The 14140-nt window shown below is 52.2% G+C and overlaps 3 protein-coding genes across 4 annotated transcripts; all 3 read right to left on the reverse strand.

The window, feature by feature from the left end:
- Positions 1-382: 382 nt before the first annotated feature.
- NCU02748 lies at positions 383-2472 on the reverse strand. Of its 2 annotated transcripts, XM_011394720.1 has the most exons (4): positions 2361-2472; positions 1640-2296; positions 1425-1543; positions 383-1342 (listed from the first exon to the last, which is right to left on the reverse strand). In XM_011394720.1, exons 2-4 carry the CDS (start codon positions 2042-2044, stop codon positions 904-906), a joined length of 963 nt encoding a protein of 320 aa, XP_011393022.1. In that variant the 5' UTR covers positions 2045-2296; positions 2361-2472; the 3' UTR covers positions 383-903. The 2 variants fall into 2 exon arrangements, with proteins under 2 accessions (XP_011393022.1, XP_011393021.1); XM_011394719.1 differs by having other exon boundaries at positions 420-1342; positions 1640-2434.
- Positions 2473-2849: 377 nt separating this feature from the next.
- On the reverse strand, positions 2850-5436 carry NCU02749 (hypothetical protein). The gene is made up of 3 exons (XM_960041.2): positions 4522-5436; positions 3525-4357; positions 2850-3458 (listed from the first exon to the last, which is right to left on the reverse strand). The coding sequence occupies exons 1-3, from the start codon at positions 5163-5165 to the stop codon at positions 3406-3408; spliced, it is 1530 nt and encodes a 509-aa protein (XP_965134.2). The 5' UTR covers positions 5166-5436; the 3' UTR covers positions 2850-3405.
- A 761-nt stretch (positions 5437-6197) lies between these two features.
- NCU02750 (PH domain-containing protein) lies at positions 6198-12031 on the reverse strand. Its single transcript, XM_960042.2, has 4 exons — positions 11474-12031; positions 10363-10821; positions 10148-10305; positions 6198-10088 (listed from the first exon to the last, which is right to left on the reverse strand). The coding sequence occupies exons 1-4, from the start codon at positions 11487-11489 to the stop codon at positions 6762-6764; spliced, it is 3960 nt and encodes a 1319-aa protein (XP_965135.2). The 5' UTR covers positions 11490-12031; the 3' UTR covers positions 6198-6761.
- Between the last annotated feature and the right edge of the window lie 2109 nt (positions 12032-14140).

Here is a 14140-nt window from a genome sequence, read left to right on the forward strand (position 1 = left end):
AGAAGGGGAAAGTGACAAAGTTAGTCAGTGGTCCTCCCACCATACTTGCAGTGCTCGATGCGAGCGAGTCAGTACTTCGAGGTTGGTGGACGTACCATAACAGCCTGAAAGATCTCAGTATGGTCGGTTTGCAGGATCAGGTTCGTGGGATTACGGAAATCATCGCTTGTTTACGAGGAAAAGATACGGTCCACTTCTGGCTACCGCATCCTCATTCACTACCTTGGATTTTTTTTTTTTTTTTTTTTTTTTTTTGTCTCAGTGTTAATGTACGCCCACAATCTGGTAGGTATAGCAAGCAGAGCTTGACCTCCTCTGGTATACAAAGCGAGCGCCAGCAGGGTTAAAAATCGACCCTTGCGTTCACAGCTAGTGTAACAGCCCAGAACCAGCCTGCATTGACCTTGTGAACATTAGTAGGAATATTCTATTCGATCCAGCCCTACCTGAGAAGAGCGCCTTCGAGATACACGTATGTATGTAGACATGACGATCCATATATCATAGGTAGACCCTCTCAACCCTTGGACCTGAGGTTTCTCACCATTCACCTATCTTGGCGACATTTATGTCACACATCCTTACCAACAGGAAGCTCTCCGTCTCCGCCATCCCTCTTCCTGTTTCTGGCCCGCTATGGGCAATGTCAGATCTCCCGTCCTTGTTCAACGGTTGTATGATCGGCAATCCGTAATCCGAACGGTAGTGAACAAGACAAGCCTGTGCGTCAATAGATAGATATCTGCATGCTAGTATCGTATGAGTAGGTAATGATGGTGGTGCTCGGGTTGACGGGAGTCAATTCCAAGGGTCTTTGTCGTAGCTGAGTCACCTCCAGCCATAAACCGTGAGATCATGGACTCTATGTAAACCGTTTTGTCAACAGTTCATTGAACCCTTGTTTCACTCCTCCTTGACCCCAGCCACTGTCGTCTCCGCTGACTGCTCCCCGGCACCACCCCCACCCTCCGCGGCGCCGCCGGCGGTTTTCCTACGACGCTTCCGCTTGGCCTTGCCCTCAGCTGTCGAATCCGTAGTCGTCTCCGAGGGTTTCTTCGGCCTTTGTGGATCTGAGGGCGATTTCTTCTTCTTGTCGTCTTCCTTCTTGGCTTTCTTCATCGCCAGGGGATTTGGCTGTTTGGGACCATAGTTCTTCTTTTTCTTTTTCTTCTCCTTCTGTTCCTGTTCCGCGGAACCAGCTGCATCTGTTGATTTCTCCTTGTTGACTTCCTGACCCTGGCCACCCTCGCCTTCGCTGTCAGAATCGCCTTCGGAGTCTTCTTTTTCGTCGCCATCTTCTCTCTTTCTCTTCAGCGACCTTCTGATAATACCATCCTTGAACCTGTGGAAGTGCGTTAGTATTGCCGAGGGGGGGATTCGCGAACGAATGTTTGATGGTTGGTTGACTGGTGATTGATGCTTACTTTTGACGTTCCTCCCTGTCTCTGATTTGCTGTGATGCCTCGGACATGGGCTCGAGGATCATGACACTCCTGCGGCAATACATCAGTGGCGTAGACACCACCGACCTCAACCTGTGCCGCTGTTGAACCAAAGCAAATTAGCAAACGCCCTGTTTACCCATCAAAGAGCTCCGTTCCACCAAGAACATCCTGTTCCACTAAGCACAATTACTTACCAACCACTCGTCATTGGTCGCCACCACATAACGAAATTTATTCTGCCCTTTGCCCTTGGGGTCCACGACTGAGAGCATGCACTCGCGCTCAGTAAGGGGGTCCTGGTCCATCAGATGGCCGCAGCGTCTCCTCTCGAAGGTCTTGGCGCGCTCGATGGCGGCTGGGACGTTCGGGTCCCGGTCGGGGCCGGGCTTGTTCTTTGCGTAGAGGGCGCGGATGCAGCATTGGGTGATCATGGGCTTGATGTCCTTGGTGTTGAGCGTCTTCTGGAACAAGTTCATGATGTCGAGCTTGACCGTGTCGAGCACGATGTCGCTGGTCAGGAGCAGCTGGTAGGGCTGGCGGAAGCCGAGCTGCTCGAACGAGCGCATCAGCTTCTTGTAGGCCTTCCTGCTCTTGCCCATTGTGAGACTGTTGGCGTGATTGTGGTCGGGTTAGGTATTTTGGATTGGACGGTGAGAGTGTGGTTGTCGCCGAGAAGGATGATCAGCCGAATCGACTTATAGGGAGACTGAAAGAGAGAGAGAGAAAAGAAAAAGTAAGATGTTATGATGGTAGTGAGGTGAGATAGGATGCTTTTCCTCGATGAAGGCCCACCCTCGTCTGTCGGTTCGGTTTGATGTGGAAAGCAAAACCAAGAGGCGACAAGGGGAGACCTAAAAATTGTCAGAATCCCACAGGAAACAACAAAAAAGGATGCCAAGCTCGTTCGTGTCGAACCTTGAAACCTTCTTTACAGAAGGGCACGAAAGATCGGTCCAGTTGTCTGTGTCTGGTCCAATCTGCCCTTCACTGCAAGCTCATAGACTTTTAAACCGACTTCCTCGAAAAATTTCCAGGCAGGCAATTGGCCCAGGGTATTCAGAAAGATTTAGCTGGTCCGAGCATACCTAGTGCGGCCCCCATTGTGGAAAAGCATCGAAAAGCCCCACAACCTCAACCTGCTCCAACCTAGCTGCAGCCCCAAACCTGAGTTGACAGTACCCCTACGTGGGCTGAAGGCCAGATGGAATGATGGATATGCCCGGTGGGCGCTACCTACTATTACCTACTGTAAACGGAGTCGAGTTTTGGTTCATGCCCGTTGCAAGTTTCGCGCTAACAAACCTCTGGGGGTTGATCTATTGTCAGCCGCACTGATCTGGTATCCCACGTGCGAAACACCACACCCCGTTCCCGTCACCGGAAGCACGATGGATCGTTGGGTTGCGCTAAAGTTACAGAGACCTTGGATCCGGGATGGATTGTGCCGTTTATGATCAACTAACCGTTGTAAATGTGGTAGATGAACACAAAAGGACCAAATGTTTCTCCTTTGGAGTCTGTGTAATACCACCATCCCCAGAAAAGCAGGAACTGGAACTATAATGCGGCTAATAAAGTTTAAGTGCCCATGTTAACCCACACCGGACGCCGCCTTCATAAAGCTCCTAACCCATCCTCGATGTCGCTTGCCTTCCTCCACTCCGCCCACCATGAGGTTTCTCGCTTGGAGACTCAACACCCGGAGATGTATCCTCAGAACACCAATGTGTATGTAAAGATTGCAACATGATGAACATACAACCCAAGAGAAGCCGCTCAAAGGTAACTAAGTAAACCTGGGACTGTCTGGAAACTCCATGCGTCTCCGGTAAAACAGCCATTCCTTACCATTCCCCTTTTGTCCCGCCGCTCCAAAGAACCCAACAAAAGAAACCCATATCTATAATTCTACTTCGACAGCGAAGAAAAGCAACTAGAAATGTGCAAACAGTAATGATCATCAGTCGTTCCTTTTGCAAATGGCTGCAACGACGCTGATATCGTCTGGCTTGCCTGTCGCGTATTCCATGTCAGTTATGTCTGCCGAGTGAGTAGAGTTGGGAAGGAGGTGAGACTTACCGCCTTCACTGGCAAGACCTTCTTCAATAGCATGTTCCATGAATGGACTCTCCGCGTACGGATCCAAAGCGATGGCTTTTGCGGCTTCCATCAGTTCCTCCGCCACGAATCCCATCATGCCAGCATCATTGTCCAGCACGGTCCCCCGTAGAACGCCCTTGCTCACTTTTACTTCGCCCGCCCGCCATTTTTCTATGCACTCACAGACCTTCTCCGAGATCTCATGCGACCAAAGGTTGTCAATAACACCATCCGACATGGCTAGTACAACATCTCCCTCCTGTATTGGTACCTCGTCCACCACTGCGATTGTACGGGGTGTGTCGGGACTGTTGGTGCCCAGTTGACGCGGGCAATCGAACCAATGCCACTGCTCAGTCGACTTGTACACGATTTCGCGTGTCGACGGCCGCACAACCATCACCTGCGAGTCGCCAAGGTTGGTGACGTAAAGCAGCGGCTCCACATCGCTCCTTCCGCTGTTGTCCAGCTTCTCGGTCTCGCCCTGTACTTTAGCATGGCCAGCGCTATCGGTGCTCTGATAAGGTGGCCGATCCCCATCTGTCAGGTTCGTGGCACCTCCACTTGCGGAACCCTTGTCAGACTCAGCAACGTCCTGACCAGGTTCTCCCAGCTTGCGACGGTAATGTAGCTGTGCGCCCGCAACTGTCGTCGTGCCTTGCCAGTCGTTCGGTGATGCCGTCGCTTCCATTGTTTGTTCGTACGCTTGTTGCAGATATGCGATCGGGTCGGGGCGGTAAGTGTCGCCTTGTCGTACGGCGTCCTCGAACACTGCGCTGGCCCAAAAGTGCAATATTAGTCGGGACCAGAGGCTGCATGCGCAAGATGTCGGTTAGCAATCTGTAAGTGACTCTCCCATCCCCGAGCGACCGGGACGGCAAGTGACGTAAGAGAATTCCCAGCACTGTAACGGAGAAGGGCCGAAAGAAAAAGTTTGACAAGAGGAAAAGGGCATGATTTGAGGAATAGAACTCACCCAGCATGCCCTCGGGGTCGTGTACTCCATGCGCCCACGCCGTCGTTTGCGCAAACAAAGTATTTGCTGGCAAATACAGCATCGTCGCCGTTGGTGTAACCTCGTATCAACTTCCCGTTGACATAAGCCGCACGGCGATCTCGACTGCGATCATGCGTACTGAGAGGGTCGCTGAAAGAACCGGAGGGTGGCGAGAGGAATGGTGGTGGGAAAGGGCGAGGCGGGCGCTTTGCGTATAGACCAATACCCGTGTCGAAGCGGAAGGGAAGCTTAGGAAGCTCTTCCTCGGTGATTCCGTCCTCGTGGAGTCCAGCAGGTGACTGTTCATCATGACCAGCTTCTTCGAGGCCAGGAAGCGTTGGCGTGGGCGAAGTAGAGGCTTCACGGGCAATCGTGGGAGAGGGACTGGCGCGGCTTGTGTCGTTGTCGGCGGGATGACACGATGCCGGCCCTGTCAAGAAGCCGGCACGCTGTTGTTGCCATTGAGGGTGGCATTGCCATTGCGCAACGACTCGTAATCGTGGTCCCGCCCTTAGGTTTTGAAGTGTGTGGTTTGCGACAGAAGACGAGAGTAAGAGGGGCACAGCGCCCGACGGGCTTGCGTGTGGTATCGAGGCCAGCAGTCGGGGAGGTAGTCTCCTCATCCCAGTGGCGCGCGGTCGAACTGATTTATGGTGATGCTGAGGAGCAGCATCCGAGGAGAGAGGAAGAGGCCCCGAGGAGGAGGGGTGTGAAGAAAGAGGAAAAAGAATGAGGGTTCCAAGCAAAGTGCGCACGGTGTTGATTCTCTCACTGTCAAGGAACCGATGAAGAGCAGCTGATAAGTCGAAAGACAAGGGAAAGAGCGGCTGAGCCAGAAGGCATGGAAACTTCAGGTTGGTGAGCACTGGTGGTTCCCAGATTTCTTGCCCTTTTGGGGCGCCTGGAGGGACGATTACAGGCTCGGCAGGCAGGACTCTGCATTCCCTTCCGTTACCTAGAGGTGGTACTGCAACAGCCCGTACAAGGGTCCTTATCTTATCGTACATGAAGCCTCCCTCACCTGGGGCTTCTGCGCTACTGCGCGAGCACATGTAGCCAAAAGCTTACTATGTAGAGGTATGTAAGATTCTCGCCATGCTAATAATACCACCGAACGGGATTATTCACCGGAACATCGGGAATCCTTCCAGGTGTTCTATGGTGCGTAACCATAGTCCAAATCTGTACGGTACGTGACCCGTCGCCGTGTACCGCGTAGCATGTAGGTCTGTAGTTCAAGCAGATCCCCTCGTTTCTGACGGGAGACCCCACTGTTAACGTTACCTGGTGCAATGATTACCTATGCTCAGCAAGGTTGGAACTCGGGCAATATAAGCTAAAATGTTGTCGTGCAATATCGTCCGATATATAAATACTATCCATCATCATTGAAGCATGCCTTGAAACAGTTTAATCAGGGTCGGCATCTCGTGTGTGATGATGTTTTATAAGTGCAGCCGTTATACGAGATGGAATGACCATTTATTTAACGTTGGGATTAGGAACGCCTGTTAACCTGACCTGACTCGCTTTGATCGACATTAGACCAAAGGCATATTCACGACTTTTCCCGACTAAATTTCAAATAGGCTAAGTAGTTCCAATTCCCGGATGACGGACGCGTCTTATGGGATCCAAAGGTCAAAGATTGGGTTCCCTGATCACCCCCTGCAAGATGACCTAAGACTATCCAAAGACGTGTACCTTGCAATGCTCCAAGGCTGCTCCAAGGCTTCCTGATGATATAACCCAAAACTCTCCAGAGCCAGTGGGAACAGACAAGCGTATGACAGATAACAAGAACAAATTATTAGTATTCGACACAACTGTAGCAAGGTTTTCAAACCCATCCTAACCAACACGCCATGACTTATGCAAATCTGACAATGATACCAACAGCCGAGGATTTCCCAACCTGCTAATAAACCAGGTGACTTGTACAATTCCCAGGTCATCTATTACTAACCCCCAAACCCCACGCCCATATGAGTAGTAGCCATTCCAAAAAACCTTACGCCAAACAATGTACTAAAAAAAAAAAAAAGAAAAAAGAAATATTGCAAGTTCGAACAAGTACTCGCCTCCGTTTAATTCTAACCCACATATCGTCTCGCCCAAAACCTCAACTGTCCTCCAAGCCTAAAATGCTTAACCATAATATTGTAGGTAACCTGGTGTTATCGGCCTGTCGGGCACTACACCTGGCACATGCTGACCATTCAATGTCGACCGAAGAACGCAAACTGAGCCTGGCCATTCTGACCACCAACATTGTAGCTTGAAGGAGACTGAAGAGGGTACGAACCATGTGGACTATCCATGGGAGGACCTACCCCGACAGCGCTGCCTCCTCCGTGTCCTGCGGCAGTGGGGTCACCGAGGGCATATGAGCTGCGCTGCGCCAGGAGCTCGGAGCGAGGTCTAGCCTGTCGGGATTCGTAGCCGTTGTCAGGCTGTAGAGGCTGACTACGCCCCGTATGAACCCTGTACACGTTATCCAAGCCACTCGTACCGAATTTGTACACTGAAGCGGCACCGTTGCTCAAATGCCCAGAAAACCGATGTGCCTGCTGTTGGGCAAATGGAGCCTGCTGCGCTACCCGTTGTGCTTGTTGGTTTTGCTCTCGTTGTCTCTGGTCAATGGCGTGCGCAACAGCTTGACCACTTACTCCTTGCCTCATGTGCGCTCTTTCTCTTTCCCTTTGTTGTATCGCACCTACGAGGCCGCTTTTGGGTTGGGGCTCACTTTTATTGCTAGCCATCGCAATCAATGGGGTTCCAGTGGCCCGAGCAACATATTCTTGCTCACGAGCAGATAGATGAGACGAGACCTCAGCACTCGACAGAACGGCTACCAGGCCACGGCTTACAGGGCGCCCTGACGAGAGTAGTTCGGCAGAATTGTGTCTTGAATGCGCACCGCCGTGGACGCCGGGTCGTTTTAGGGGCGAGGAAGGGGCTGTTGCTCTCAGGTCGGTGATTGTTTGGGACGACGGGCTGCGTTGATGTACGAATACGGGAATGGGAGGAGCAGCCGCGCGTTGTTGTACAAACTGTTCGGGAGAAACAGCATTGTGAGCTGCAGTAGCCTTCACACCAGAGCCAGGCTGCCAGGGAACAGTTCGACGGATAGTGTCATCCAAGTCTTGTCGGAAGTGAGAATACGAAGTGCCTGGTCCCGGTGACTTTCTGCCGGTGTTGGGAGGAAAGAACCGGCTTGGTTGTGCGTTGGATTCAGTGGGCTTGGCGGAAGAACTTTTCATGGCCGAATAGTTGAAAGTTGGTCCAAAATTGATGTTAATCCCAAGGTCAGTCTTCCCACTGCTGCTGCCGTTTGCGTCATGTGGGGAAACGGAGGTATCACCAACGACTTTCAGAATTCCAGCACGTGGTCGTTCTCGGTCTGCTGATTCCTGTGTGTCCGTGGATCTGTGGGTGCTTGCGTAGTCCGGGCTCGCTGTAGATGCAGCGTCAATGGAACGGCTGTCCGAAAAACTTTGCACGCTATTTTTTCGTTCAAGCATAGTTAACCACAGATTGGCGTCTTCGACTTGCTGGTGAAGGCCTCCGGAACTGCACCCCGACCGAACGGGCAGTGACGAGACAGAGTCTTCAGATAAGCGACGGAAGGCTGGCGATCCTGGAGGAAGAGGTTTCCTGGTTACCGGTGGGGATCTTCCTGGCATATTGGATCGCGGCGATCCTTGGCTAAGAGGTGGGGTACGTCGGCCCTCAGTTGTTGATCCCGGGTAACTCGTCATTAGGGGAGTGCCGCGGCCGCTGGCTGGATTATCGGGAGAATGGGTAAGCGAAGCCGTCGAGGGGTTTTGAGGCGATTTCATGTGCGGCGATGTAAGCCCTGGGGAGGGACCGGAGGGGCCGTTGTTCGTCGGCGAAGGTGATGTTAGAGCTTCACGAGTTCCAATAAAATTAGCATTCATCCTCATTGGTTTGACGCTGGCTTGTGGCTGTACCGCTGGTTGCCCTTGTGATTGGCCTCTGCCTTGTTCAGGGTATCTGTCAAATTCGTTTGGGACCGCATCCGAAGGCAACCCGCCTGCTGTGGCTATCTGCGATAACGTGGTGTTTGACAAACGATTGTGTGCTCTGCGCATCTCGGGTGAATGGTACGGCTTTTGTTGCGGTCGAGAGCCTGCACCATGCGAAAAGGCCGGTGGCGCGTTAACCGGCTCTGGTGCCTGCATCCGTTGGATCTCCTGGAGGTCGTTGGTCAATTGGCTCCTCACGGCACTCTCATCCTCTGAGCTGACTCTTTCGGGAGTAGATGCCAAATCACTAGCAAAGGTTCTGGCGCGCTCAGGGCCTCGCATACTGGGCTGCGGGGCTCCGGGACCATCCAATTCATGAGCCGATGCGGCATGAGCAAGTTGTGTATCAGAGATGTTGCGGGAATGACGAGGATGCCCGGCCATTGTCGATGGTACGGGCTCCCGATTGGGATCCGGCGGCGCCGAGTCCGTTCTCTGGGAGGGCCTGGACAGCGAGAGAGACCGAGATGATCTAACGGGACCGGCCTCCTCCGAAAAACCTACACGTGGCTTAGAAGAGGACGCTGGATTCTGGCCAAAGCTTAAGCGCTTGCTACTGCGACTCGCGCTTCGACTGTGACTCGTAGGTGCATCTTCGACGGCATTCATACGTTGCCCTGTCAGTTCCTTCATTTTCTTCTTCCACTGCTGCTCGGTCCACGCCGAGCTCCCGTCAGTCAGAATGAGACCGCTGACATCGAGAAGTTCCAAATACCCATATCGTTTGTGCTTGGGCATGGCAAACATCAGAGAACGTGGGTCTAGCACGCTAGCAACTAGGCGGCCAGGGCGGCCGTATAGTGCAAAAGTATCCCACGTGGGAAACAAAAATCGGAGTAACATCTCGAAACCGGAGACGGCGGGGTGGACCTCAGGCATGATGAAGACGAAGCCCTCTGTCGACGATGGCGGTTCCGAGTGGATGGTGATGCTTCCCTCGATCTTGACGAGTGCCGATCCATCGATCAACGCCTTTGCCTGCGGGTAAATGGCATACGCTGCGTAGGCGTCGGTGATAGATGCAATGGGCTTCGAGTGCTTCTTCTTCTTCTCTGCGTCCTTTTTCGAGTCGTAGAACTTGATTTGGCCCTTCAGTACTGGACCGTGAGAGCGATCATAAGGGGAGCGCTTCTTAAACTCCTTCTGGGCCTTTTGAACTTCTTTCTCGCTCGGAGGCTCAATGACACACCAGCAGCGTCGCCAAGGGACACCGGCTCCAAATCTGACCCGCACCCATTCTTGGACAGGTGTTCTCGCTCGTTCCATGATGACGCCGATGTTGTTTAGGGATTTCCCCTTTCCAGCTATCAGGGCCCCCGTATAAGCCTCCTGGAGGGTGGATTGCTCAAAGATGGCCAACCGTATGCCGGACGTCCATTGGATTAAAGAATGATGCGAGTTGAAATGCAGCAGGTATCGGTTCCTCCCAGCAGTGCTGATGCTGAGAATGTTCTGGAGGGGCTGTTCGTCGCTTGATCTTGTCGGAAGCGATTCAATCTACATACTTAGTTAAGATGAAAGTAAGGCCAGGACGCATCAGCAAAATTACCACGTACCATTTTGATGGAAGCGTCTGTGAGGTTGATGAACTTGGGGAGGACTTCACCGTCTTCTCCGGCGGCATCAAGCTCGGCAGCATCCCAAAGAGACAGAACTGTGCCCACCAATTGGGCAAAGCACTCTGTCCATGTTCGGTCCGGATTTGGTCTCCCCTCTGATCGGGGTTAGCTGGAATTATACAGAGTATGGAGCGAAGGTAGAGCAAACGCACTTATATCCTGGTCATCCAACTTCAGGAAATATCCTTCCTGATACAACTTGTTCGCATGACTGCTGAGTAAAGCAAAGATGGGCTGGAGCTCGGGAATGATTTCCTCGTTGCTTTCCATGAGGGGCTGCTGCGAGGACAATGCCATAGACAAGGGTCGTGAATTGCTCCGTCGTTTCCCCGTAACACTTTGTGCGAATGGATCGTTAACAGGCGTGGTAGAGCTGGCGACGGCGGGCTCTGGTACTTTATCAAAGATAGGCGACGGTCTGTCGGGTGAGGGCTCGCGGGAGTCTCGAAGTTGAGGTGGTGATGGAGCGGGAGTTGGAAGGGAAACGGTCGGGGAATATGGTTTGGGGTCAGAGTCGTCACGGACACGAAGATCGTTAGGGGGTGACGGCGCAGGCGTCGGGGTCTTTGAATCCCTGTGGAGTGCCGAGAATTGGGATATAAACGAGAAGACTTTGTATGACGTGCCAGTAGTCAGTATTAATAACGTACGAGATTTGCGCATCCGGACACCCATGTACAGTCGAAGCAATGGCTGGGGAGCGGAAATCAGCCCTGACGCAAACGCCGTGGGATGTACGGAGTCACAGCGGCGATCCAGCGAGCTCGGGTGATAGGTAGGGCGAAGAGGGAAAAGAACTGTAGCCAAGTCTAAGCCAGATGCCCGCCCAGCACTCTTGTTGCGGGTGACCGGGTTCTAGATTGGCGCTGGGCCAACGTGGACACATGCACTCGTGTACTCCCGCTTCTCTTCCACCGTAGGTGCAAGTGGTAGGGGGCTAACGACGAGACATTTGATGGAGCGTGTGAGACCGCTAAGAACGACACGAACAGTGGTGCCGGAGGCCGAAGGAGCTAGGTAGTTGTAGGTGGTGGTAAGAGTGGGAGGATAAGGAATGGGATGGGCTAGATGGACAACAGGAGGTCCGGGAGCTGCGCAGAGGTACCTCTAGCGAGCGGGTGACGGGTATCATTCATTGCCCTCGAGGTGGTGTTGTGGTGGTGATGGTGGTGGTGGAGGCCGCAGCAGATGAAGGGACAGCAGCTGAGGGGCTGCTGTTGGGTGGTGCTGAATCAGGACAATTTGGGGAACGTATGTACACACCTCGATTTCGGCCCATCTTGTGGCCTCGGGAGGAAGCTAGTACCTAAGACAACTTCAAAGCTTGGTGTGGTTGCTCCGTCGTATAATTTTAAAAACTTCCGATTGCGATGCTCGTGCAACACGGGCCTCCAAAGAGTAAGAGTGCAATATGGAGTTTTATTCCAAAAAAGAAGAAAATAGAAAAAAAGATTATGGAAAGAATAAAATAAGAATATCCCGGGGTCGTCGTCAAGCCGATTCGGCGAGCAAAATGATGTGGTAATTGAAAGTCGGGAATACGCTGGCCAGCTGAGCAGATGGTGATCTCGGGGTGATCGGGAAGGACGCGCGGCCACAAAAACGCAACGAGAGGAGAAACGTTGACAACCTGAGACGGAAGTTGGAGGAGCAGAGGCGGAACGGGGTCTCTTGGGTTGTTTTGGCGGCCCAGCTTGCTGAAAGTTGTATGGATGGATGCTTTGTGAGCAGCGTATCGAGAGAACAAAAAATAAAAAAGACCAAAAATCACAAAAGAGAGGCGTGGTGCGCCAAGGGTCCAATATACGGAGGGATTCAATGCTTGGGGATGGAGGAGGAGGCTCGGTGTTCTTGGTTATTGTTTGTTCTGCTTGCACTATAACTCCATTGGTAGGTAATGTTGGCGAGTGGGGATGCGGGAGCGTCGGATGGAGATGGTGCTTGCTCTAATTGCGTACGCCGCGCACTCTGGGTACTTGTCTTGTGCTTGGTATGCACTCTACCACCAGCTGTGGCACTCCCGTTTACCTAGTCCGTCCTGTCGCCCTGACCTTTGTGACACCTAGACTTGGGTGCCTGTCAGCAACGAGAGCGGGAGGTCTTCCGTCAACGGTGTCTTTTTCTGTGCCCCCGTCTGGTCTGCTTCGGCCTCACAGGCCCTTCTCCGAGTTTGGGAGCACTGATATGGAGAACCCTGGCTCGTGTGCAGGGTGTAAAGCTCGCCGGCGGCTACTTTGACAGCTTGATTGCGTATCGATTGACCACGCTCGAGTACTGCAGGACCCGACCGTCCGGGTGTTAAGATTCGTGTTGACGCGCTGCTTGCTCGGCTTTGACTCCGAAACGTTCGGCGCTTCGATCAGCTCAAGTCAGCATAGAGTTGGTTCTTGCCTCGGAGTGGCCAGTCTCCTCCCACTGCGTCCTTGTATGGCTCGATTCAACCACCGACGGTCAGCAAGCAATGCCTCAAATTCGTTCTCTGGGATCTGGTGGATGATGTTCGTCGTCGTCACATGGCAGCTTGGCGATGCGAAGTGGATAAGGACCAGCCAAGTCTGGCCAGCTCTCTCGCAGCGGGGTACGTACCTGCCTTGCAGGGAATGCTTGAGTTCGGTTGGTGTCTACCTAGGTGATCAGAGTTGATAACAGACAGTGACACTCTTCGTCCTCGACCTTCGTCCTGCTGATTTTACTGCGGTACAGTAAAGATAAGGCTCTTAGATCTCTTTTTTGAAAGAGGAAAGAACAAAAAACCGGGGGAAAAAAGGAAACCGAGGGTCACGGAGAACAGTTCGTGATCAAAAGGATAGTCAGGGTTGCTTGGCTGGTGTAAAAAGGATGCTACCTTCTTGGACTATACGTTACGCAGTAGTCTAGTGCCTGGCTGTGTCACTCACAAATCGGAATGTACCGAAGAGGTCTGGCCAGGCAAGAATGAACGGAGCAAGGACCTGCCTACCTCTACCTCTACACCACAGACAACGACAAAGGCACCCAAAATCTCATGGACAGACTTCCAAGCCTCTAGCCAAACCTTCCTTCTCGGTAAACTTCCAAGGCCCGAGTGACATGCGCTCAAGCACGCAATCATGCAGGCACTTTGCAGCAATTGCATGTGTCTTTCTTTGTACGGTTCGATCCAAAGTCTGGAGATCCTTCACAAGGTAAGCCCTTTTTCATCTGGATAATATAACTACCTACCGTTCTCTCAACGAAGCCCAAGAGATCGAATGCGATACACGTGGATAGGTTGCACATCGGAATCCAATATGTTGGCTTTACCCCATCTAGATTTTGGCGGGAGCCTCAAGTCTGCTGATATTGCCAAGTGCGCCGTCCTGCAGGCCACATATGTGCTGTTCCCGGACAATGGAGCTCTTTAACAAGAATTCACGGACCACAGCTACAGAATCTGATTACGGATCTTTCTGGCTGACTCACTGGTATAGTGTATTGACTATTTGGCCGTATCTTCAAGATAGAGAATGGTCGAAGGCCAGAGTTGAACGTCAGGGTCTGAAAGACACAATCAGACATCCACGGACGGTTGCGAGGCCAAAAACTGACAAGCAAACTTTTGTGTTTGAGGCGCATGGCGCTTCGAAGCACACCGTCTAGACGTCTTCTTGACTCACCATAATTGAAATAGCCCGAGAGACTTGAGTGTGGCTGTGTAACCCTCTCAACATCTATCATTACGCGGGTTGGAGTTCCTGGAGGTTTCCGTTTCGTAGGTATGTAATGTGGCCAACGGACACTAGAGAGAATACGAGGCTTCGATGAGACAGGTGGTAGTCAACGCATGTTAGGGTTTATCAAGGTAGGTCGCAACACTACCATCTCCATAACGACAAAGTCATGTGTATAAGACATGAATACGATTCTATAACAGTGCTACACAGCTCGACAGTGTGGCTATAACTCGGCAGT

This window comes from Neurospora crassa, linkage group I (genome assembly GCF_000182925.2).
Source record: "Neurospora crassa OR74A linkage group I, whole genome shotgun sequence".
Classification (NCBI taxonomy): domain Eukaryota; kingdom Fungi; phylum Ascomycota; class Sordariomycetes; order Sordariales; family Sordariaceae; genus Neurospora; species Neurospora crassa.

What these genes read in the sequence shown, in the direction of transcription:
- NCU02748 (XM_011394720.1), bottom strand. Translation starts at nt 2,044, where the DNA reads ATGGGCAAGAGCAGGAAGGCCTACAAGAAGCTGATGCGCTCGTTCGAG. An exon ending in CGACCAATGACGAGTGGTTG is followed by an intron (nt 1,544 to 1,639) that starts GTAAGTAATTGT and finishes TTGGTTCAACAG; the next exon opens with CGGCACAGGTTGAGGTCGGT. An exon ending in GACAGGGAGGAACGTCAAAA is followed by an intron (nt 1,343 to 1,424) that starts GTAAGCATCAAT and finishes GCACTTCCACAG; the next exon opens with GTTCAAGGATGGTATTATCA.
- NCU02749 (XM_960041.2), bottom strand. Translation starts at nt 5,165, where the DNA reads ATGAGGAGACTACCTCCCCGACTGCTGGCCTCGATACCACACGCAAGC. An exon ending in CGACCCCGAGGGCATGCTGG is followed by an intron (nt 4,358 to 4,521) that starts GTGAGTTCTATT and finishes TTGCGCATGCAG; the next exon opens with CCTCTGGTCCCGACTAATAT. An exon ending in AGGTCTTGCCAGTGAAGGCG is followed by an intron (nt 3,459 to 3,524) that starts GTAAGTCTCACC and finishes AATACGCGACAG; the next exon opens with GCAAGCCAGACGATATCAGC.
- NCU02750 (XM_960042.2), bottom strand. An exon ending in GTTGGATGACCAGGATATAA is followed by an intron (nt 10,306 to 10,362) that starts GTGCGTTTGCTC and finishes AACCCCGATCAG; the next exon opens with AGGGGAGACCAAATCCGGAC. An exon ending in CAGACGCTTCCATCAAAATG is followed by an intron (nt 10,089 to 10,147) that starts GTACGTGGTAAT and finishes CTAAGTATGTAG; the next exon opens with ATTGAATCGCTTCCGACAAG.